The sequence below is a fragment of the Vombatus ursinus genome, unplaced genomic scaffold (assembly GCF_900497805.2).
Source record: "Vombatus ursinus unplaced genomic scaffold, bare-nosed wombat genome assembly UNPS02010219.1, whole genome shotgun sequence".
Classification (NCBI taxonomy): Eukaryota; Metazoa; Chordata; class Mammalia; order Diprotodontia; family Vombatidae; genus Vombatus; species Vombatus ursinus.
In genome coordinates this window covers 6,048,456-6,073,049 of record NW_020949997.1, presented here as the reverse complement: position 1 = coordinate 6,073,049, position 24,594 = coordinate 6,048,456, and the positions used below count along the sequence as shown (strand labels likewise).

The window sequence follows — 24,594 nt, the reverse complement described above, 5'->3', positions numbered from 1 at the left end:
GGAAATTTTCCATATTTTCTGAAGTGTGATTGGAAAAAAAACAAACCCAAAACAACCCATTAGAAGGTCTAGTCATTTTTAAGCAGAATAAGAAAATGAATGCAAAACAAGTTATTTTATTTTCGTAAAGTTAGGATGCCAAATCAATAAAATTGTATTGAGCACCTATTATGTGCAAGGCACTGTGCTAAGTGCTATGTGGGCTACAAAGACCTATAAGACAGTCCCAGCTCTCGAGGAGCTTCATATGTGAAAAATTAAATAACATTTAAGTATTTAAATAACAGTTCAAGTCAACAATAGACACCACAGGAAAGTACATGATTAATTACCAAATGAATCATACAGACAATAATTCTTATTCAGAGTAGGGGGAAGTCACTCTAGCTGGAAAGGGGAGGTCGTGGGATTTGAGCTGGTTTTTGTAGGTTGGGCAGAGAATTAATGGGGAGAACATTCCATGGCATTAGAACTCTGTAAGAGCTGAGGCAGCAAAGTGGAAAGGTGGATCAGCCAGAAGTGAGCAAACCAGCTGGGCTGAAGCCGGGAGTAAGATTTTGTTAACCCTTGGACCACCAAGTTAATGAGTTTAGACTTCATCTTTGAAGGCCAAGGGGGAACCACAGAAGGTTGTTGAGCAGAAGTATAACTGTGACTAAACACAAGGGGCACTTTCCTCACTCTCATTACACTTTCATGTCTACTACCCAGTGGAAATCTCTGATATGTAAGGGTAAATTATACTCAAGGTCATCCTATAGGTAGTATTAATAATGCACCCCTTCTGAATTCCCCGATATGCAGTAAGGACTGAAGTGACTTAACCTTGGCATAGTAAGGAAGGGCTTGGGGTTAGTCAGTGAAAGCAGGAAAGCAGTAGCTATGCTCAAGGGCACTGAGGGGTCTTTTGGCATGCTGACAATGTCTGCAGCCAGCACACAAAAGAAGGGAAAAGTAAGACTTTCACTTTGTGTCTGAAGGTTGGTCCTAGTCATACCACATGTGCAGGGCTGATGGTGTTAGGAGGGAAAGAACAGGAGGCAGGTGGACAGGATTTTGCTTAATCACAATAAATGCAAGGGGAGCTGTTCTTTGTGTCTATGGGTTTCCTTTGTGTTGTGATTGCTCCTCTGGCAAGTTTTATGTGGCAAGCCATGCTGCTGATCTGCCAAAAATCCTGGACACAGAACATCAAAGGGAGATGTCTCTGATGAGTCTGTGTCACAAGGTCAGCAAACCCCACATTCTTGGCAGAATCTTCTGATCCATTCCCTTTCCTTTAGGGTACCTTGGTCTCAACCATGACAAGGGACCATGACACTGAAGATTATTTTCCATACATGGAATTCATACATGTAAGCAGCACAGGGTAATGGAAAGTTCACTGGACATGAATGTAGGGGACCAGGATTCAAATCTTGGTTCTAATACTTACTAGATGCGTGACCTTGGATGAGTCACTTAGCCTCTCTGAGCCTCAATTTCCTCATCTTTAAAATAGGGATAATACTTTACTTCATAGGGTTGTTAAGAAAACAATCTGCAAACCTTAAACGCTATATAAATCTGAGCTGTTATTACCATGTATTTTAATTCATGACATTTCTATACAGTATAAGGGATAATGGAAAGAGCAAAGGACTGGGGGGGGAGGAAACCTAGCTTTTAGTCCCAGCTCTTGCCATTTATCAGCTGGGTGACCTTGAAGAAGGAGGTTGACTATACGACCAAGGAGGACTCTTCCAGTGCTAATATTTTACAATTCTATGAGTTCTCTGATGTTTAAAAAGGGATGAACTCTGGCTGAAGGCCTTTCCACATTCATTACATCCATATGGTTTCTCTCCAGTATGAGTCCTCTGGTGTTTAATAAGGGATGAACTCTGGCTGAAGGCTTTCCCACACTGATTACATTCATATGGTTTTTCTCCAGTATGAGTTCTCTGATGCTTAATGAGGGATGCGGTGTGACTGAAGGCTTTTCCACATTCACTGCATGTGTAGGGTCTCTCTCCAGTATGACAACTCTGGTGTAGTGCAAGAGATGAACTTTGACTGAAAGCCTTCCCGCATTCATTACATTCATAGGGTTTCTCTCCAGTATGAGTTCTTTGATGCTTATTAAGTGATGAAGTATGACTGAAGGCTTTCCCACATTCATTGCATTTATAGGGTTTCTCTCCAGTATGAGTTCTCTGATGCTTAATAAGAGATGAAGTATGACTGAAGGCCTTCCCACATTCATCACACTCATAGGGTTTCTCTTCAGTATGAATTTTCCGATGTTTTGTAAGAAACAATATGTGACTGAAGGCTTTTCCACATTCATTACATTCATAGGGTTTCTCCCCGGTATGAATTGTCTGATGTTGAGTAAGATGTGTTCTTCGACTAAAGGCTTTCCCACATTCATTACATTCATAGGGTTTTTCACCAGTATGAATCCTCTGATGTTTAACAAGGGAGGAGGTGTGACTGAAGGCTTGCCCACATTCATTACATTTATAGGGCTTCTCTCTAGTATGAATTGTCTGATGTTCAGTAAGGTGTGTACTCCGGCTAAAGGTTTTTCCACATTCATTACATTTATAAGGTTTCTCTCCAGTATGTATTCTCTGATGTTCGGTAAGGTGTGTACTCCGGCTGAAGGCCTTTCCACATTCGTTGCACTCATAAGGTTTCTCTCCAGTATGACTTCTCTGATGTTTAACAAGAGATGAGGTGTGCCTGAATGCTTTCCCACATTCATTACATTTATGGGGTTTCTCTCCAGTGTGAAATCTCAGGTGTAGAGTAAGGGATGAGCTCTGACTGAAGCCTCTCCCACACTCATTACATTCATAGGGCTTCTCTCCAGTATGAGTTCTCCTATGTCGAGTAAGTTCTGAGTGATAACGGAAGGCTTTTCCACATTCATTACATTTACAAGGTTTGTTCTGCAAATCAATTTTCTGATGACCAATTGTTAGTGGATTTTGTTGGAAGTTATTTCCATTTGCATCATATTTATATGATTTCTCTCCCATAGGAACTTTGTGTTGTGCAACAAGGATGGAACTTAAACTGAAACTTCTTCCAAGGTCATTACACCCATGGTTTTTTTCCCAGCTTGGTGATTGCTTGTGGTTGATTGCCACTTCCCTTAAATGTGTTTCTTGGTTTTTTGGCTGTCCTTGTAACCATGTTTCATATTCCCAGGCATCACCTAACTTAGAATTCCAAAGATTATCTCTTGTGAATCTTTGAATGATCACTTCTTGAGATAATCCTTCTTCGGAAACATCCTGCTTTGCAGTTTCCTTGATTTCAGTCCTGGTCCCCAAGTCTGAAATAAATGAAAAAAAAATCAAATGTCCCTTGTTCCCTGTACTCAGGATGCTGTGATAAAACTGAAAATAATGTACATGATGTACATATTTCTTTGAGAACTCACAAACAGTGTCTTGTAATTGATGAAAGAGCCAGGAAATGTCAGGAGAGAAGTAAAAGAACAATGGTGTATAAATTAAGTCCAGGTAAGGAGAACCCATCAGGAAGGATTATAAGATCAGAATGGTAACCATGGAACCAAACTAAGCAGAGTAGACCAAGATCCAGGCCACCACCACCTTATGCCTAGATTATAATTGGTTTCTAATTTGTTTCTCTACCTCCAAACTCTCCCACTTTAAATCTCTCTTGAATACTACCACTAGACCTTCTTCATCTCAAACCTAACACGTACAACCATTATTTCAATCCACCCCATTCCAAAATTCTCTATTTCTACTAAAAGAACCACCATTCTTCTAGACCCTTGGGTTCGTAACCTTAGTGTTATTCTCAACTCTTCATTCTCTCACATCTAATACCCAATTACTTGCCAAATCTTGATGTTTCTACATTTACATCTCTTACATCTGACCTTTTATTCTCTATGTAGATGAAAACCTCCACCTTGGTTCAGGTCATCACCTCCTGCCTAGACTACTGCAATGGCCTCTTAATTGGTTTCTCAGTCTCAAATGTCTCCCTACTTCAACTCATCTTGTTTTCCACATTGCTGAAAATGATTTTTTTTTTTTAGTGATTTTTCTTAAATACAGATCAGACCATGCCACTATCCTGTTCAATAAACTTGAGCAGTGGCTCAGACGGCTCCTAATTGCCTCCAAGATGGGATATAAATGCCTCTATTTTGCTTTTAAAGCCCCTTACACCTGGCCCCAACTTATCCTTCCAGCCTCATTACTCCTCTTCCCTCATTCTATAGTCTAGCCAATTCTTTCTGTTTCTCACATAACTTTTATTTTTAAATATAACAAATTCATCATGTCATTTTCAAAGTTCTAGGCATTTTTTTTTTTTTGGCTAGGCAACGGGGTTAAGTGACTTGCCCAGGGTCACACAGTCAGTAAGTGTCAAGTGTCTGAGGCCGGATTTGAACTCAGGTCCTCCTGACTCCAGGGCGAGTGCTCTGTCCATTGCACTACCTAGCTGCCCCAGCTCTGTGCATTTTTAAAATGATCCTATGACACTCCTTTCTTACTTTATTTTTCTTTTATCCATTTGAGTAATCCTAGCCCAAGCTCCTCTGAATTCCCCAGATCCCCCACCCCCACATAATGGGATGAAGAAAATCAAAACCCTTATGTCAAATACACAGTAAGCAAAACAGTCCCTGTATTGGCCACATCTGAAATGTATGTCTTGTTCTGTATCTTAAGTTAATCATCTTTCTCTCAAAAAGCGTGTGTCATATCTTTCATCATCAGTCCTCTAGCATCATGGTTGGTTATTGCACTGACTAGATTCTTAAGTATTTCCTAGTTGCTATTTACAATGTTATTATTATATAAATAGTTTTCTGGGTTCTGCTCACTTCACTCTGCATCAGTTTATACAAGTCATCCTAGGTTTTTCTAAAACCACCTCTGTTGTTATTTCTTATTATGCAACATTCCATTACTTTTGACAATCCGAGATTGATGGGCATCCCCTTAGTTTCTTTTTTTTTAAAATTAGACTAGGTAATAGTTCATTTTATTATTTTTAAAAATAATAGTTTAATTTATCAATTCAATGGATTTTTTGCTTTTCAGAGTTTTCATTTTGTTGTTTAGCCATGATTTTTTTATTTGTTGCATTTCTAGTTTTGTCCAATTCATTTATCTGTTCCTTCACTTTTTTGTTGATGAAAATGTTTAGAGATATACATTTTACCCTAAGGATTTATTTTGGCTGCCTTCCCCAAATTTTCAAATGTACATTTGTTGCCATTTTCTTTGATGAAATTATTTTTTGTTTCTAAGTTGTGTTCTTTGACCCACCAATTATTTATTATTGTTATTTAGTCCCAATTAATTTTATTACTTTCTTTAAAGTCTTTTTATTGAATATGATTTTATTAAGCTTTGCTACATTTGGTTTTTTTTTAATTCTAACACACTTCCAGTTTAATGGAGTCATGAACAGCTGTGAAATATGTATACTCCTTTCCATTCCAAATCAATAATTAACAGAGCTAGCATAGGTAACCTTTCTAAACTTTTATTCAGTACCTTAATTTTCTTTCTTTTCTTTTTCATTTGATTTGTCTAAGTCTTAGAAGTATACATTGAGTTCCCCAACTATTATAGTTTCACTGTCTATTTCTTCCTGTAAATAGTTAACTTTTTCTTTAGGTATTTACATGCTGTGCCATTAGGTCTTCCCCTCCCAGTTTGATTTTTTTTTTTATTAAAGGGGCCATCTCTTGGCTTACTTCTTAAACAGCCCTAATCACTGAATAGGCGTTGCCTTAGTCAAAGTGAGAACTAGGAAAGACCTTAGCTGAAAAAGGCTGAGGTTCTCCCACTGCAACTAGGACCATCTTCAGTTGTCCTGATCTATATCTGGCTACATCTGGCCACTCAGATGGCTCCAGGGGAGAAAGTGAGGCTGGTGACTTTGCATAGCCCTCCCTCACTTAAATCCAATTCACCTGCAAGTCATGGCATCATCTTCCTGATGCCATAGTCCTCTTTGAGAACAAAGGACAAAAGGACACCACCAACAACCACCACATATGGTAAGCCATTTCCCATCTCCTAGACAGAAGTGGAGAACCTGCAGCCTCGAGGCCACATGTGGCCTTCTGGGTCCTTGGGTTTGGCCTTCTGACAGAGTCCAAGTTTTACAGAACAAATCCTTTTATTAAGGAGATTTGTTCTGTGAAGTTTGGATTTGGTCAAAGGGCCACACCTGAAGACCTGCAGGGCCACAAGATCCCCGCCTCTGTCCTAGAATATTACCTTCTTCATCTACACCTTAGAAGTCCACTCTTTCTGATCCCTCCTACCCGACCTATATTCAAATCCAGTCTTTTCTCATATCAAACCAAAATCTACCTTTCTGCAATATTATACCTATTATTCCTAGTCCTTCCCCTTGAGCCAAGAAAAATAAGGCTTATCTCTCTTTGACATCAGTTGTAGGTTTCCCAAAGGGCAATAAAGTTGTGTGTGGGGTGCAGCTTATTAACATTTATCAACTGTGTGTGAGAAGCAAAAAAGATATCACTAATGAGTTGTATAACCAGGAAAGGGGGTGAGTTATTCAGCCAACAAGTTAGAGGAATAACAAATGGAAAGCTCATCTGTTACACATTGTCAAGAGACCAGAGGCATGAGGCCAGCATGGTTGTGGCAGACTCCTCTTGCTGAAGCTAGCCATTGGGTCAAACCAAGAACAAGAAAAGCACTGGCCCTGAGAGTGTTCGTCGTTTGCTGAGTCCACTCTCCCCCGACCAAGATCTTGCGTCCAGAGTTTCTGAATACTGACCTGATGACTAACTGGCCTTGCGAGAGACAACTGTATGGGGCAGCAAGGTGGCACAGTGGACAGAGCACCGGCCCTGGATTCAGAAGGACCTGAGTTAAAATCTGGCCTCAGACACATAACACTCACTAGCTGTGTGACCCTGGGCAAGTCACTTAATCCCATTGCCTAGCCAAAAAATAAAAAAAATAAACAAACAAACAAACAAGTGTACAAAAAAAAGAGACAACTGTAGAACACTGAGTTTTTAATGTTGTATTGTCTACATCTCTGCCCCATTTGAAGGAGGACTAAACTGAAACTAAACTGAACATTTCCTAAAACTGCTAGGTTTGAAGCAGATTCTGTACTACTTAGGATCTCCCATAGTCTAGGGGGTCAGAAGGCATATAACCCTTTGGTAGATGTTTCCTTATACATTGTTTTCTTATTATCATGAAGTTTATTTGCTTGCCGATTCTATGCCAAGATTAAAAGTATGTACTGTTTAAAAAGAGAGGAAAAATCTAGAGAAGGGCCTCCAGGGTGTTGGATGGATTACCTGTAGAATTCAGTCAAGTGACTTTTTTGCCTTCTAAACTGCCTTCCATAACGACTGGATCAATTCACAGCTCTCCCAATGGCATATAGAGTCCTTATTTTCTTCTAGCCTCTCTAACAGCTGTCATTTTCTTTTTTTGTCACCTTTGTTAAACTGATAGGTGTGAGATGGAACCCCAGAATTGCTTTAATGTAGATCCCTCTAATTATTAGTGATTGGACCATTTTTTCATAAGGTTGTTGATAATTTGGATTTCTTGCTTTGAAAACTGTTCATATATTTTTTTTTGGACTATTTTATCTGTTGAGGAATGGCTCTAATTCTTATAAATTTGAATCAGTTCTTATAAAGCTTAGATATAAGACCAGAGATGGAGAACCTATGGCCTCTAGGCCTGGAGGCCACAAGTTCCCCACCCCTGTATAACTTGCTACAATGTTGGGTTTTTTTTTTTTTACAGTGAACTGTTTCTCTTCTAATTTTAACTGCGCTGTTTTTCTTTGTGTAAACATTTTAAAATCTTATATAAATAAAATTGTCTATTTTATCTTCTGTAATTCTCTTTATCTTCTGCACGGTTGTGAATTGCCTGCCCCTATCCAGACACTTGAAAGGTAATTTCTTACATGCTCTCCTAATGATTTCTGATGTTACCCTTTATGTCTAAGTCATGTATCATTTGGCGATTACCTTGTTATATGGTGTAAGCTGTTGGTCTCCAGCTGGTTTCTGGGAGACTGTGTTCCAGAGTTTCCAGCAGTATTTGTCAAATAGTGAGCCCTTACCCTTGTAACTGGGATCTTTGGATTTATCAGAACACCATGCTACTATATTTATTTGCTTCAGTATGCTGTGTACCTAATCAGTTCCACTGATCAACCTACTTTTTAACCAGTCTAAATTGTTTTGAAGGTGGCTTGCCAAGGGTCACACAGCCAGTGTCTGAGACTGAATTTGAAATCAGGGCCAACATTCTATCTACTGTGCCACCTAGCTGCCCTATATTTTATATCAATACATATAGCTGGGACAGAAAATGCAAATGGACAACTTGAGGCCATAATTAAAATAGAAGGAAGAGAATGGACTGGATTGCCTTCAGGACACTGCAAATTTCTTTTAACGACCCCAGGTTTCTTCCAGAAACAAAGGACCACTTAAAAATACCAATATTCTACGAGTATTATAGAATTCTATAGAATGTGAGATATGGAACATAATAGTTGATGAAGATCTGAAAATGAGTATTATACAGAAGGAAACTGAGAGGCATATGGAGCATATGAGCAGGTTGTAATGTTTATAACAACTTAGGAACTTTAAAGAACATAATTATGTATCAGGAAATCTATGAAGGAAAAAGATAGGTCAGTCATGTGGCAAGGAAGAAGAATGACATGTGGATAGCACAAGTGCTCTGCTATCCTCAATATCAGTAGAAACTGAGGAAAACCTTTGGCATATTAGGTGAACTTAGGAGAGGACATGGACAAGAACTGCACAGGATAAGCAAGCATGGATGGATTCTAGTCTTCATAATTGGAGAAAACATTCAAAGTGATGAGATCACAATCTATGAGTCTTTGAGCAGAACACTGTTTCAGGGATTGCCATGGTCAAAGAAGTTATCACCTAGAATGGCCAATGTCCTGGTGATAAGCCAGCCTCTAGACTTGACGAAGCTGGTCTTTGGGCAGCACGGAGTCAGCAGGACTGTAGTCAAAGTCTTTCCAGCTGCCAGTATTCTGCTGGCCTAGCTTCAAAGTACTCAGGGTTGTGACTACACCATGATGCAGCAACAGAGCAATATTTTTGTAGAAGATTGTTGTGCGTATGACTTCCAAATTTGTATCTCTAGCCCTGGAGCCCCATCTGAGCTCTAGACCTATATCCACCTATTACCTATAGGTAATCCCCTCCTTCTGACTACTACTTCTGTCACTGAAACTACCATCTGCTTAGTTTTCCATATCAAAACCTTGACGTTATCTCTCTGAGTGTTCCCTTTTCCTCATTTCTTACAATGAAGCTCCCACCAATTCCAATCATTTCTACCTCCTATCCTCTGTCACTGACAACATCTTAATGTAGGCCTTTGTTACTACTTGCCTGGAGCACTGATAACCTCCTAAAGAGTGATCCTCCTTCTATTTTTTCTATCCTCTATTCCCTGAATTCTGCTCTAGGGTATGGAACCAAAATAAAGTTTTGAGCTGCTCAGGAAGAAAAAGACTCTGAAAGACGAAGACCTACATCAAATCAACTGATCACAACAATTTTGCCTTTTGACCATCTCTGTTGATATTCACCCCAAACTATTTGACTACCCTTTGGTTCACTCCCTTTTTATGAACTCACATTTCCTGATCTTCCTCCTTGATCCTAGCTGGGCTAGGGGACTCCCTCTCATTCCAACTGGAATAGAGCTCCTAGGGGCAGATGAAACCCACAGTACAGATTAAGTGGTTTACTTTAAGAAAGACACAACTTCCTCTGACAAAGAGGGGAATAGGAAGCTCAAAGAAGATTATCGACGTTAAGGAAAAAAAATATTTGAAAGTGCTCACACTAAATAGTCTCAAATTTTTGCTAGGCCTTCAGGATTTTGATAATGGCTCCTGACTAATGGCTGAAGGGTTCACCTTCCCTAAAAGAGCAGATGAAATGTTATTTGTAATGCATCTGTTCAGATTTTACTCACTCACCTAAGCAGATGCCTCTTGAGACTTCTCTTTCCACCACCCAGGGTTCTTCCCCTTGCTCCAGCTGAGAGATCACATATGGCTTAGAAACTGGAAACCCTGATCATGAAGAAAGAAATAGGACTTGTTTGTTTGTGCTGGAGACAAAGGCAATTGCACAGTCAAGTTCTGACCCCTTGATGTGAGAGGACAGAGAACACAGTATAAGAAGGGTCCAAGGGTGATATGGAGTCCTTTAAAGGTTAAGATATTTGAAACATCTGAGATAGCACATTGAAGGTCCACTTTTCATTCTGTAAACAGGGAACAGAACTGCCTGGCCTCTGAGCCATAAAGAGATTATAAATCACTGAGCCCCAGGGCTAAAACTTGGCTAAGCACCTTTTAAAAATCAAGGAAAAGAGATGTGCCATTCGACAGAGTCTGAGTCACAGGGGGGGAAGGCATCCTTACCCAGTGAGACCAGGTTCCCATAGTTCTCCAGCATCACATCCCTGTACAAGTCCCTCTGAGCAGGATCCAGTTGCCCCCACTCCTCCTGGGTGAAGTCCACAGCTACATCCTTAAAGGCCACTGATTCCTAAAACACCAAATACGTTCCTGCTTACCCAATAAGCCTACTCCAAACATGGCTCATGGATAATGTGTAAAGTTGGCAATGCCAGGATAGTTAGATGGGATGTACAGGACTTCTAAAAGGGTTTACAACCACTGCTATTTTGGATATTATTCTAACAAAAAAGGGAGCAACTGAGGCGGAAATGAGAGTAACTTTGGGAAGAAATAGCCATGCTATCTTAGAGAGCTCATAGTAACTAAGAAAGGGAATACCAGGCATAGTACAACCTATCCCTAGATCAGGGATGGGGAACTGCAGCCTTGAGGCCACATGTGGCCCTCCAGGTCCTCAAGTGTGGCCCTTTGACTAAATCCAAACTTCACTAAACAAATCTCCTTAATAAAAGGATTTGTTCTGTAAAACTTGGACTCAGTTGAAAGGCCGCACCCAAGGAACTAGAGTACCACATATGGCCTCGAGGCTACAGGTTCCCAATCCCTGTCCTAGATTTCTGGAGAATGTATTTCAAAGAGTTCAGGGAAAGTTTGGATAGGATCCTGTGACCTTAAATTTTATAAGGGAAGCTGGCTCAAGAGACAGCATGCTCTTAAGAAATCAATTCTGAAAATGAAAACAAATAATTCTGATGAAGAAAATGGGAAAGATGAGTATTGAGATTAATCTGATTGCACAGGCAACTCATCAATGAATTTAAATTGCAAAAAGATATAGACACATGATGGAAAAAATGGAGAGTTATAAATAGAAAATAGTAACACAGTCTTGTAAGAATAGTATCAGGCAATGATCCATGACAATTCTAAAGGACTCATGGTGAAAAATGCTATCTACCTCCAAAAAGAGAACTGATGAACTCTGAGTACAAGATTGAAGCATATTTTTAAAACTTTATTTTTCTTGTGTGTGTGTGTGTGTATGTTTTCTTTTACAATATGATTAATATGGAAATGTTTTACATGACTTCACATGTATAATTATTATTCTATTGTTTGCTTTCTCAAAGGGTAAGGGAAGGGTGGGTGAGAAGAAGAGAATATGGAACTCAAAATTTAAAAAAATTAATGTTAAAATTTTTAACATGTAATCGGGAAATATTTAATGAAATAAATAAAATTAAAAAACAGAATCAGGAAGACTAAAGAATATAAAAAACTGAGAAAAAAATCTTCAAGACAACAAAAAGAGCTTTTTAAAAATCTATGTTGGGAGCCAAAGTCTGAATAAGAGAGCAGGATATCTGCTTAGAGGGAGCAGGACAAGGGTGGCAGACAATAGCAAGAAGGCAGAAATATTTCATTTCTATTTTGTTTCTACCAAGGAGAAAATTGATCTGAGGATAAAACATAAATTGCCTAAAGAAAACTGAAACTTAATTAAGTGAAGAGATAACAAAAGAGCAACTGGTTGCTATCAGTGAGTTCAATCACCTGGCACAAGTGAAAGAGATAACTCTCAGAGCCCTGATCTTGCACATACTACTGCTGTTAACAATTCTGTAAAAGTATGGTAGAGAATAGGAAAGTCACTACGAGGCTAGACACTACCAAATTTTGCTTGGTTTTCAAAAAGAGTAGTAAGACAATTTTTCAAACTCTAAGTCAATGAAGTGCATGCCAACTTTTGCAAAAGTCTTAGGAGGCAAGAACCAGAAGAAGAAATCTCGAGGAACTGGCAGGGGTTCATCACCAAGTCATGACTTTGTACCCTCATTTATAATTTTTACAGGATTTACTAGGCTGACAGATATTGCAGCAAGGCCTGTGACATTATCTCATGAAATCCTTCTGGACAAAGTGGAGAGACTGTTCTGAATGATAGTTCAACTAAATGGATTTGGAGCAGGACAAATACTAGCACTTGAAGAGTGGTGATAAGGGAAACTCATCAACTGGATGAAAGTGTCTAGTAGTGTCCTTGGTCTCTGTCCTTGGTACTATTTTGTTCAACATTTTTACCAATGACTTGAGTGAAACTTGGATACCATGCTTACCAAAGTTGCAGATGACACAAAGCTGAGAGGGAGTTAATACACTGGATGATGGAATCTAAATCCAGAAAGATTTCAGTGGTACAGAATTATGGGGAAAAAAATCTAATAAGAAATTTAAAGGTAAATGTAAGGTAAATTTAAAAGATAAGTTTAAAAGATAAATGTAAAGTTAGTAGCAGCATGGCATACTGGATAGAGGGTCAGCCTTGGAGTCTGGAAGACCTGGATTAAGTCCTATTTCTAACATATATTAGCTGTGTGACCATAGACAAGTTACAACCTCTTATGCCTAGATCAGAGGTGTCAAACTCATCTTTTAAATTAAAATGGGGACAGCTAGGTAGTGCAGTGGATAGAGCACTGGCCCTGGAATCAGGAAGAACTGAGTTCAAATCCAGCCTCAGACACTTGACACTAACTAGCTATGTGACCCTGGGCAAGTCACTTAACCCCGACTACCTCACTAAAAAAAATAAATAAATTAAAATACAATTGGGAAATGTTTAACAAAGTAAACAACACAATGCTAGTTTGTGATTTTCTAAGACAAAACATGGCCTGCAGGGATCCATTTCTATTTGAGTGGATACCATTTCTGTAGACAACCAAAACCATAAGTGACCCTGCTAATCTGCTTCTGTGGAAGGAGTTACCACACTGGGAATCCCTTACAACCAGTCTAGACCAAAAATAAAAAAAATCAAGTATTGCAACTCACTTAAAAAAAATCAAATGTACAGATACAGGATAGGAGGGATGTGGCTAGAGAGAAGTTCATATGAAAAGGACCTAGGGTCTTTAGGTGACTGCAAGTTCAATATGAGACTATAGTATAATGTGATAGCAAAAAAAAGCTAATGTGAACTTAGCCTGCATCATCAGAAGTGCAGTCTCCAGAATGGAAGGTGATAACTCCCACTGTATTCTGTCTTGGTCAGATCACATCTGGAGTACTGCATTTATTTCTAGATGCCACATTTTCAGGACACTGGAAAGATGGCATGTAACTAGGAAGGGTAACCAGGATGAGGAGTGTGGAATGCTGAATACAGAGTCAGATGTGGTCATTATGTTGATTAGTTTTGTTTAACTCTTTTTCTTTGTTACAAAGGAGGATTCCCTGATGAGGGTATATTTTTAGGGAATATATGGAAATGACCCATGCTATAAAGAAGAGATCAACACACACACACACACACACACACACAGAGCTAGTAAAAAAAGCAAAAATAAAAACAAAAAAAAAACCCCCTACGAAATTCAATGACCCTATTGCCTTTACTTCCTACACATCCCTCACCAAAAAAAATGTGCTTTAATTTTTAATTTAGCATTGACTCATAAAAGGTATGTCGTAAGATTTAATGTGTAGCCTCAGGAAACATTACGAATTATGATACCCAGTCTCTCTAATGCTAAGTGACATAAGTAATTAAATTAGAGAGATGCATGACAGGGAAGGGCCTAAGGGATAGTCAGTGGACAGCCAGCCCCCTTGCTCCAGTGGTATCAAAAATGTCAAGAGATGGATCACCTATGGAGAATTTACAGAAGGACCTGGGCAAGAATCATATAGGACGAGAAAGTGTGGATGGACAGGTTGGGATCTGCATTTTTGAAAGTAATATCCACACTGATGAAATCTCAGAACCATCCAATTACTGTGATATCATTGAAACTATCTGTTTTTGGGCAAAAACTAAAAATGGACCATTAGAACAGAGTAGAGATTACAGAAATAAAATACCCAGTACCTAGAAATTGAGTTACCTGAAAGACTGACTTTGCAAAATAATGATTTTATGTTATTATGGAAGCATGCTTAAGATGATCTAAAGTGGATAAATGATCACTACACTTTTGTATTGCGGACAATAAGGTTATGAAAGTTGAAACTCCATTAATATTATTATTATTATTATTGTTAAATAGTTAACATTAGCACATTAAAGTTTGCAAAACTCTTTACATATGTAAGTTCATTAAATTCTCACAACAAATCAGTGCAGTAGATTTCCAAAGGTAATAATGAGACTCAAATTGGTTAATACTGCTAGAGTCAGTGCTGGGATTTAAACCGAGGTCTTTCCTGACCACAAGTCCAGTGCTCTTTTTACCACATCCTGTTACCTTTCATTTAACCACCACTGTGAAAAGTCTTTCTGGTCTTTAAACATCACACTTCCATTAAAGCAATCAAACAAACTATGATCCCTGGCTTTTTGGAAAAGTCGTCTGACTAGGCCCAGACGACTATGGAGAAAGAATCTGGGAAGAATCCTGTAGTCATAACATGATTCCATGAATTAACATTTTGATTATCTCACTTATTATGGACCCCATCTCCCTGGGAAGAAGTGGAACTCAAGTGCCTGTATGGGGATTCCTTAAAGAAAGGAGTTTTCAAGAGACGGGAGATGTATTCACAATCGAGGCATTTCAGAAAAGAGGGAGAAAACTCCAACTCACCTGGGACCTGGCTTTCAGGAAAAGAATTGTCATTTGCTCCTCTTCTGGGTTCCCCTGTTGAGAAAGGCCAGGGTCCTGAGAAGATGAAGCTGAAGGGATAAAAGAAGCCATGAGGGTGGCTGATTCTATCCTATAGTTCTCTCACTCAATAGGTTATAAACTCCACCACACCAGTTAGGCTGTATCCCTGTATTTCCAAGAAAGAACTTGTTCAAAAAGGGGTCAGAATAAGTCTGCCAAATTGAAGGTCACAGAAAGCCATAACTTGTTGCCAAGGAACTCTGCTCTGTGCTCATGGCAGTTTTCCTGGTAAAAGAACTGTAGTAGTCCTGCAGTCAGAATATAGTTGAGGTCACATATAGGTGTGATGTTGAGTCTATTAACAACTTCTTTGTTCCTCAGTTTTCTTCCTTTAAGAAAAAAAAAAGCCCCTCCTTTGCCTTCAATTTCTGTGAGAAATTATATGCTAATTCTTTTGCAGAAAGCAGCTATGTTATCATACCTATGACAACAACTTAACTAACAGAAATGTAGTACTGGCTTAATGAAAAAATACTGAATAGAAGGCCACATGGGATAACATAAAGAACACTAGATTAGGAGTAAGAAGACCTGGGGATTCCATTTCTGGTTCTTCTATTATCTAGCTCTGTGACCCTTGGCAAGTCACTCAATGCCTTTAAATCTTAACTTCTTATCTAAAAAATAAGAAGAGTGGGGCAGCTAGGTGGCACAGTGGATAGAGCTCCAACCCTGAAGTCAGGAAAACCTGAGTTCAAATCTGGTCTCAGACCAAACACTTGACACTTACTAACTGTGTGACCCTGGGCAAGTCACTTAACCCCAATTGCCTAAAAATTTAAAAAAAGAAATAAGAAGAGTGGAGTCAGTGATTTTTAAAGTTGCTAAATTCTGACTTTGTGAGGACCCTAAACTATGTGCTAGTTCCAGCTGTCACTAAATAGTGCTCTAACCTTAAGTACTGTAATATTAACCTCACTGAATCATTGTTTCCAGTCTATAAAACAGAGATGCTGAAGCTCTATCTGCCTTAAAGGCTTTTTGTGAGGATAAAATGAAAATTTCATTGCCTTGGGCTGGTCCTTCCAAAGGCATTTCTAACGGGGAATGTTCTCTCTGTGGTTTTCCTAAGTTTGTTACTATACGAAGCAGGGCTAGAAGGGGTGTGTAATAGTCTGGATGTCTTGATATAAGGGGCTTGCATATGTTGAAGTCTCAAATATACTCATTTGTTACTCCCACCACACTCTGAGATTTGGAAATCTTTCCCCCAACTCATTGGCCAAGGGTACCTTCCTTTGAGATCTATTTTCCCTTTTCTCATAAGGAGAAGATGGCTTCCTCCATACCCCTCTCCACCTAAACGTTTATCTTCTGTCTGATCATTTCTTACCTTTTCCCTCAAGAACCTGAGTCAAATGCTCCATGGTCATCCACTGTTCCATGTTCTCCGTATACCATGTGACTTCACCCAAATCCTGACCCTTCCCTTACAGGATCACCAGGAATACTTCCAACTCCATCAGTGTCAGCATCGGCTCTGCAGCCTCTTCCTGGGAAGCTCTGGTGTCAGGCTTAAGTTTGGGTTCCTTCCTAGGAGGAATCCCTACATCCCTGGAGACTTCTCTGTCTTCATTCTTAAGAGCCAGACTTACTGCTGCGGATCCGTCATCTGGGAGCTAACATCACTTTAGCTTGAGGATCCAATTGTCTGTCTCTCCAGTAGGGAACCAGCTCTCCCTAGAGACTCTCAAGAAGGACCCACCAAAGGCTGGTGTCAAAACAGGGGAGATGCACCGCCTTCCGGAGATAATGGCATCAGGGGGAAAGTGAGGCACTGTTTGTAAACAAGAAGGAAAAGTACTCCAGAATCCGGCTTGGATAAACGTACACACGTACGTACACACACTTCCCGCCCTCTGCTCCACACCCCAAGCTCTCACTCCCTGCGGTCACACACACAGTACGCGGAACCACTTACTGGACGGAGCCGCCGGACTCACCTGGACTCCCCGCCGTTGGGGAGGGAAGGGGGTCAGGCCGGTCCATCCATGCCCAAGGAAGAAGAGGGGCTTCTTCTGGTCTCTGGTCCCCAGCTCCCCAGGCTCCACAACGCCCCCTCCGGCCTCAGAGCCCTCCTCGGCCCCGGGACACACACACCACGACCCGGCTTCGTTAGCTCAGCCGCCGGGCCGGCTGTCGACCCTCCAGCCCCGCACCGGTCCGAGACCCACAAAGGAAACCAGCTTCCCGACCGGAAGGAAGCGCTGGCTTAGCCAAACCGTTGAACTACGACTCCCAGAATCCCCTGGGCGGGACGGCCGCTTCCGGTTCGGTGTCTTTGGTGCCCTGTGGGACGCTCGATTCCGGTTGAGGGCTAGGGGGCGGGACCCTGGAGCTGGCTACTGAGGCTCCCATCCCCGGGGCTCCGCATCCCTCCCACTTGTGGTCGGTCCCTTGGGAGCTCGTTTGTGCGAGCCCGTCGCAGGTTCCTTCTGATCCTTTGTCAGCAGCTGGGCTGCCAGTGGGTTGGGGGCGGGGGGTGGAGTGGGGGGCACGATCTAGGGGTACTGACAGTTCGTAGTGAGTCTGGGCAATGTCGCTCAGACTCCCCGGGTGTGCCACGGTAAAGCGGCATTGTAGGGGGTGAACGCCTTGAAAGCAGACACACTCGTTTGTTTTGCCTTTGTGTGTATTCCCAGCGATTAACGGTGCCTGGCACTTAGTAGGCGATTAATAAATGGTCATTAACTGACCTGTCGCCTGAGGCGGAGAGGAAGGGTCTTTTATAGGCGCCCCCCTTTCCCTTTCCCACCCAGCTACTAGTGCCTCCCTCTCTGAGATGCCCTCTCTTTTACTCTACACCTCTTGTATTACCTAGTCATTTACGTGTATATATGTAGTGGTTAACATATAGATATCTCGTTATTAACATGTCTGTATCTAGTTATTACCTAATTATTTACACGTATATATTTGCTATTACCTAGTTATTAACATGTTTCTATCTACTATTAGTTTCATTTATATCTAGTATTACCTAGTTATTTGCACGTATATATCTGCTATTACCTAGTTATTTACGTATATATCTACTATCAATTAGTTATTTACATGTACATGTTTAGTATTACCTAATTACTAAGTATATATCTGGTACTATGTAGTCATTTACATTTTATCTCACCTCTTTGAATGTGAACTCTTGAGGGCAAAGACTATTGCCTTTCTTTGTATCTCCAGGGCTTAGAAGAGTGCCTGACTCCTAATAAGTGCTTAATAAATGCTTTTTAATTGATTGATGAGAACTGGGGGGGAGGGGGCAAGCAGGGTTCAAGTGATGGGCACAATGACAAAATATCCTATATATCAGGTATACTTTAATTGATGATATAACGTCACCTTTAGCCCACTTCCTAGGAACATTTGAGAGGAAGTGTTTTAGACTCTGATTTTTCAGGAGTCAGCTGGAGACTTCACATCAGAGGAGTAAGCCCGAGGGAGCATGAGTCCTGGTACCATGCTTCCCCAAAGGCCTCAGAATCTATTATTCAATACAACAAATAGTAAACACTACTATATGAAAGGCAATGAGGATACTGTAGGAAATGTGGTTGGGAATGTTGCTTCTGCATATCACTATTCAGTGTGATGAGTAGCTGCTGAGGTATTGACAGCTGTAGGCTGTTGACAAGGAAATGTGGGAAATGGGAAACGTAATTAGGGGCAGAGACTCACGTGGGGAAATTACTCGCTCTGGATAGGCTGTAAACCCTGCATTACCCAGCCAATGGGGAAATAGGGGAGGGAACTGCCATTCCAGCATAGGAATAAAAAACTTTGCTCTCCCTTTGGTGAGGTGTGCCCTTGCTAGGCCGTTAATAAAAAGTTTTTCTGGTTCACCAATGACTTCTTGGAATTTTTGTTGCTTACAATACAAAACCAAGATCACTCTTAGTCCTTAAGGAACTTACACTTGTGGTGTGGGATTTTGTAGGGAACAGAATATATAAGCAATTAATTGTATACATGATTATGGAGGGAGAGAGCACTAAAAACTAGGGAGACCAGGAATGGCATAGAAATTGACACATGAGATGAGACTTAACAGAAGCTAGGGTCTCTCACAGGCAGAACTAAGAGAGTGAATTTCAGGCAGAGGGGATATAGTTTGTGCAAAGGCATGGGAGGTCTAGACCAAAAAACCCAAACAAAATCCCCAAATATGGAGAATACAAGACTTGGGGTGTGGGTCATGTTAGCTTTTACTTGAAAGGCTATGTAGGAAGATTAGACTTTGGTGCTTTGCCAAAAAAATAACTAGAAGCAATAAGATATGGGGATGGGTGGAGTTTTAAAGAGGTCATGGAGAAGAATATTTCAACTCATTTTAAGGGAATACTTCTTCCCAGTGAGAGCTGTCCAACAAAGTCTTCAGCAAAAGGTCAGGTTATCTGTTGTTAGGAACTTTGTAGAAGATACATTGGTGAGGCAATTGGGGTTAAGTGACTTGCCCAGGCTCACACAGCTAGTTAATGTCAAGTGTCTGAGGCTGGATTTGAACTTGGGTTCTCCTGATTCTAGGGCTGTGCTCTACCCATTGCACCACCTAGCTGCCCCAAAGATATTCTTAAAATATAGGATGTACTAAATGCCCTCTGAGGTCTCTTTCAGCTCTGAAATTTTTTGGCTTTCAAATTGTTAGCAAATAAACCAATAATTTATTAGATTTTTGCTTTTTATCAGATTAGCAAAATAGCATATTTTGAGATAACTTCAGTGTATCATTATGATTATATCTTGTCCCCTATATAATTTGGCAATCTGTATTTGGAAAGCATCATCAATATACACCATCTGGTCAAGTGGTCTGTATTCTCCCACAATACACATCATTATTCTTTGATTGCTTTTTTTATTCCCAATAAATTGCTCTCCACCATGTTCTCACATCCTACTTTGTGGATTTCTGTAAGATACATATATATATATATATATATATACATATATATAATTTTAACATGATGTTACTCTCAACTGTAATCTCAAATACTGAACACTTTTGAACAAGGCATATAATTCCACAACCATATCCAGGCATGTCACCTGCTTCCCCAGAAATCACTTAGACAATAAACATTTATTAAGTGCTTACTATGTGACAGGCACTGTCCCAAGCACTGTAAAAAAACAAAATGGAAAAAAGATAGTCCCCATCCTCAAGAGGCTTACAATTTTTCAGGGGAAGACAACACTCAAAAAGAAGTTGAGAGGAGAGAAGGTACCACCTCTGGCGGAGAAGTCAGAGAAGTGAGAAATGAGGAGAAGCCCCACCTAACCTATCGTAGTTTCTGGGCTGGGTGGAGCCCTTGACACCTCTGTTTTCCTCTGAAGATCCTAAAGTGAATTCAGTCTGACAAACTAATTAAACGTAATACTGTCTTCTACCCTCAAATTCCTTGCCCCCTTATCTTATCCCCTCTCATCACTTTCCAAACCCAACCCCTCACCCCACTGGTTTTCTCCCCTTCTACTCAAATGCAGCTTAATACCCCCTGGAGGAAGTCACATAATTGTGCTAACTGGTTCCACCACAAAACTTATCAAATCTCAACAGAGCTCACTGTTGCATGGCAATAATTTTACTTTTTCCTGATTGATTCCCTATGACACCCATCACAGTGTTTGTTCCAAACCTTTTCTTCTCAAGCTAACTACATTAATATTAATGCATTAATAATGCATATATGTTAATCTATCACAAATTTGCTTTTTAATATTTTGATAATTATATTTCAAAGTAATTGGTTTCCTTTGTAATGTTATATATTTTATTGTATAGATTTTAAAGTATTTAGAGGAATCCAAAGACTTCATCAGACTGCCTAACAAAAAAGTTTAAAGATCTTTGGTGTAGTAGAAAACTCACTGGATGTGGAATAAGAGAACTTGAGGTCTTGGACTACTTCCTATTCTCACGATCATTTACTTAACCCAAGAGTGGGAACCTACAGCCTTAAGGCCACATATAGCCTTCTTGGTCCTTAAGTGAGGCCTTTTGACTGAACCCAAATTTTACAGAACGAATCCTTTTATTAATACATTTTTGTTCATCTTTTATGTTTATATTTTATTTTTAAAATGAATGTATTTAAAATACCAAAGAATAAAATAAGTTTCAATGAAATAATCCTCCCAGATTGACTGATACAATTAGAACATCAGTAAGCCATAAGGGCTAAATTGACGACTGCTACACTCATTATTTGGGTCTAACTTCCACCGCCTGACTGGTGCCACTAACGGCTGGTTGGCGAGAATTTATGGGGATCCAGTATTTCAGTCTATTATCAGATTTTGATAACGGCAAACTGTGTTTCTGTTTGAAGTGGAATTTGTGAATAGTTGCACAGCTCAACAGAATTTTTAATTCTGTCTGCTTAACAGCCCATCATGTCAAAGAAGAACAAAAGAATGCTGAAGGAAGAAAACGGATTTTCTAATGAGGATTGGGAATTGCAATATTATCTTGTTTCTGCTAAAGATAAGATGATTTTCTTGCTTTGTGATATGGCAATATCAACATTAAAGAAATTCAATGCTCATTAGCATTATAACACTTATAAGGACTACAACTATTTTAAATTAGAGGAAGAGATGGAAAAGGTTGTAGAAATTAAAAGATGAAAAACAAAAGCAAAGACAATTCTTTCGAGCCGCAATAAGAAATAATGGAAATAATGCCACTGAAGCAACTTAAAAAGTAGCTTATATACTCGGGGTAAAAAGGGAAGCCATTCAGTGATGTAGAAATTGTGAAAGAATACGTTGTTGAAGTTGTAGGATGCTTAGACCCCAATAACATTTCAAAATACAAACAACTGCCTCTTTCAAGGACAACTATAACTGACTGGCAGCATGAATTAGCCTTCAACTTAGCAGAACAACTTCATGCAGTTCAAAAGGAAAATAAATATTATTCAATAACTTTGGATGAATCAACTGATACTACTGACAGCGCAGGTTTTATACTTCATTCGGTTCGTAAAAGATTTTTTTTTCAGTCAAAGACAAGGTTTATTAGAACATCCATCATATTAGGCAGACTCTTAAGGAGTCTGAAACCTGGGTAAGCAGTGGCTAGATTTTAAGAATCTAAGCAGTGACTAGATTATAAGAATCTAAGCATTGGATAGATTTTAGGAATCTAAGCATCTTAATGGAGACAAGATGGACCTTATATACAGAAAGAATGTGGGAGGGATCTAGGAGTGGCCAAGTAGTTCATGAGGCAATAGAATTACCAAGGGTGAGAAAGTGGCCTGGGGCCATAAGTAGGCAAACCGATGGAGGGGAGATTGGGTGTAGCCACAGTGAAAGGCCAGTTGATGGAATTATAACCTCAGATTTAGGCCAGAGATTTGGCCATGTAGGAAAGTCCAGGGTTTTTCTTTTCTGGGGCCCAGATCCCAACCTCATCATTCCCCCTTCAAACAAATGGGACCCAAATTCTTTTGGAGTAAAGGGTGGTCTTGCTTCTGAAACTGCTTCCTGCTGGCAAGGGGTGTAGAGCTGTCCCTGCCTTGAGGAGGTCCCAAAGAGGAGGTTGACTGGAACTGAGCACAGGCAGCATCCAGGGAACAATGTGGGGACATTGGCTGGTACTCGTTTGCTACCAACTGTAGGTGAATGGCCCATAGTCTGGACGACATAAATCTGACAGAAAAAACTGCAGGGTCCAGATATAAAGCAGGGACTAGATTTGGGGCCCAACTTTGAGAGGATAAAACATCCTTATCTCTGTTTGGATTCAGTTTTCCAACCATGCAGTATCAAATCCACCTCATAGCCAGACTTAGGAATAGCCAGGTGGGTAGCATTCCCTTTCAAAGGAACATAGTGGGGAAACTGAGCCAGGAGGATCCCATCTTAGACTGAGGCTAAAATTGTCCTCTCAGCTTTTCCCAATGCTGACTTTCCACCAGTATCACCTTCTCTGAGGAGCTTGTGGCATTTCTCTCAGATGGTGGATTATTGATTATCAATGGATTATGACCCATCAGACAATTCAAAATAAAATCCTATGAGCTTTTACCTCAAACAGCAAGTTTTACTAATCACAGTTTAGGAAAAACTTTTCCAGGATTTACATCTCAAACTTAAATTTGTCCTGGTGTAAAAAGCCAATCATTAGAGATTTCTATACACTTGCAAATTCTCCACAAGCCATACATAACCCAAACAAACTTTTTGGCTAGTTTACACATTAAAACAATAACCAACAATAGCTAAATGATTTTAGCGGTAACCAAATTATGAAAATGCTTGACATATGCTTGACATAACTGATACAGAAAGGTCACCAATTTGAAACTTGAAACAAACCCATTACCAATCAGGTGACTTCAGTTTTGTTAAATGCCCTTCCAAATTACTTTACACAGAGAATCAACATCTCATCATTAACAGTTAAAACTACCAATTTAAAAGAGTATGCTTACCCAACTTTGGAAGCTAGCTTCATTACCTTGAGCAGGATGTGCTGAACTTGGGTGATGCTTCCAGGCAAAGGTTGCCCCAGAGCCCAAGGCCATTGCCTGTGGGGCCCATGCTGTAGTTGCTGCCCCATCTCCTTCCTTCCTTTCCCAGGTGGGGGAGGGATACCCTCTTGACTCAAGGGAAGGGAGTGGGAGAAAGGAGTGACCAGGGTTGTAAAGAGGAGTTCTAAACTCCTTAATGATCAATCACAAAACCTCCAGAATCTGCCAAGATATTTTCTAACTTTCCCTGTAACCTCCATGAAGCAGGATTTAGAGGTGCAGAGGGAAGGGAGTAAGTAAGCCTCAGGGAACCAAAAAGCAACTGCAGTTTTCCCCAATTCCCTAACACTGAGGGAATTCATACACTTCTGTCCATGGCCTTGAACCAACCCAGTGGACCTAGAGGCTGAGAGCATCAGGCCAAGTTCGAGACGACCTCGTAACTGTCTGCCCAAAAAGCACCTCCAAGCCTTGGTGCTTGGAGAGCGACCCCAACTGCGGAGCAAGAAAGGGAGGAAGAGGAGGCTTACATACCTTCCAGTCTTGGCTGGAGAAGAATTTGGGGTTAGGTAGTTTCCCCATATGGGCCACCAAAATGATGCGCTTTAGAAGTTCAGGGGTCCTGGGACCCCAAAATCACAACATGCGGGTCCTGCCCGAAAGAATTCGACCCAAGCCTTCTTTCAGCCAAAGACAAGGTTTATTAGAACATCCTTCACATTAGGCTGACTTTTAAGGAGTCTGAAACCTGGGTAAGCAATGGCTAGATTTTAAGAATCTACGCAGTGGCTAGATTATAAGAATCTAAGCAGTGACTAGATTATAAGAATCTGAACCAAGATTTTCTTTGCTATGAAGAGTTACTCGCTTTGGGCACTCATGCAAACAGAATATGGGGAATAGATACTTTCAACAACTTTCACAATAAATGTCGTGAAGTTGGACTGAATTTG

General features: G+C 40.2%; 1 protein-coding gene and 1 pseudogene across 1 annotated transcript in view; one reads left to right on the top strand and one right to left on the bottom strand.

Annotated features, from left to right (window-relative positions):
- The window catches only part of LOC114037059, a 159,588-nt gene that overhangs the window by 95,622 nt on the left and 39,372 nt on the right, over positions 1 to 24,594 (top strand). The window contains 2 exon segments of the mRNA XM_027853858.1: positions 17,066 to 17,365; positions 17,483 to 17,717. Coding sequence (XP_027709659.1) covers positions 17,066 to 17,365; positions 17,483 to 17,717 — 535 coding nt within the window.
- On the bottom strand, positions 1,735 to 17,323 carry LOC114037016 (annotated as a pseudogene).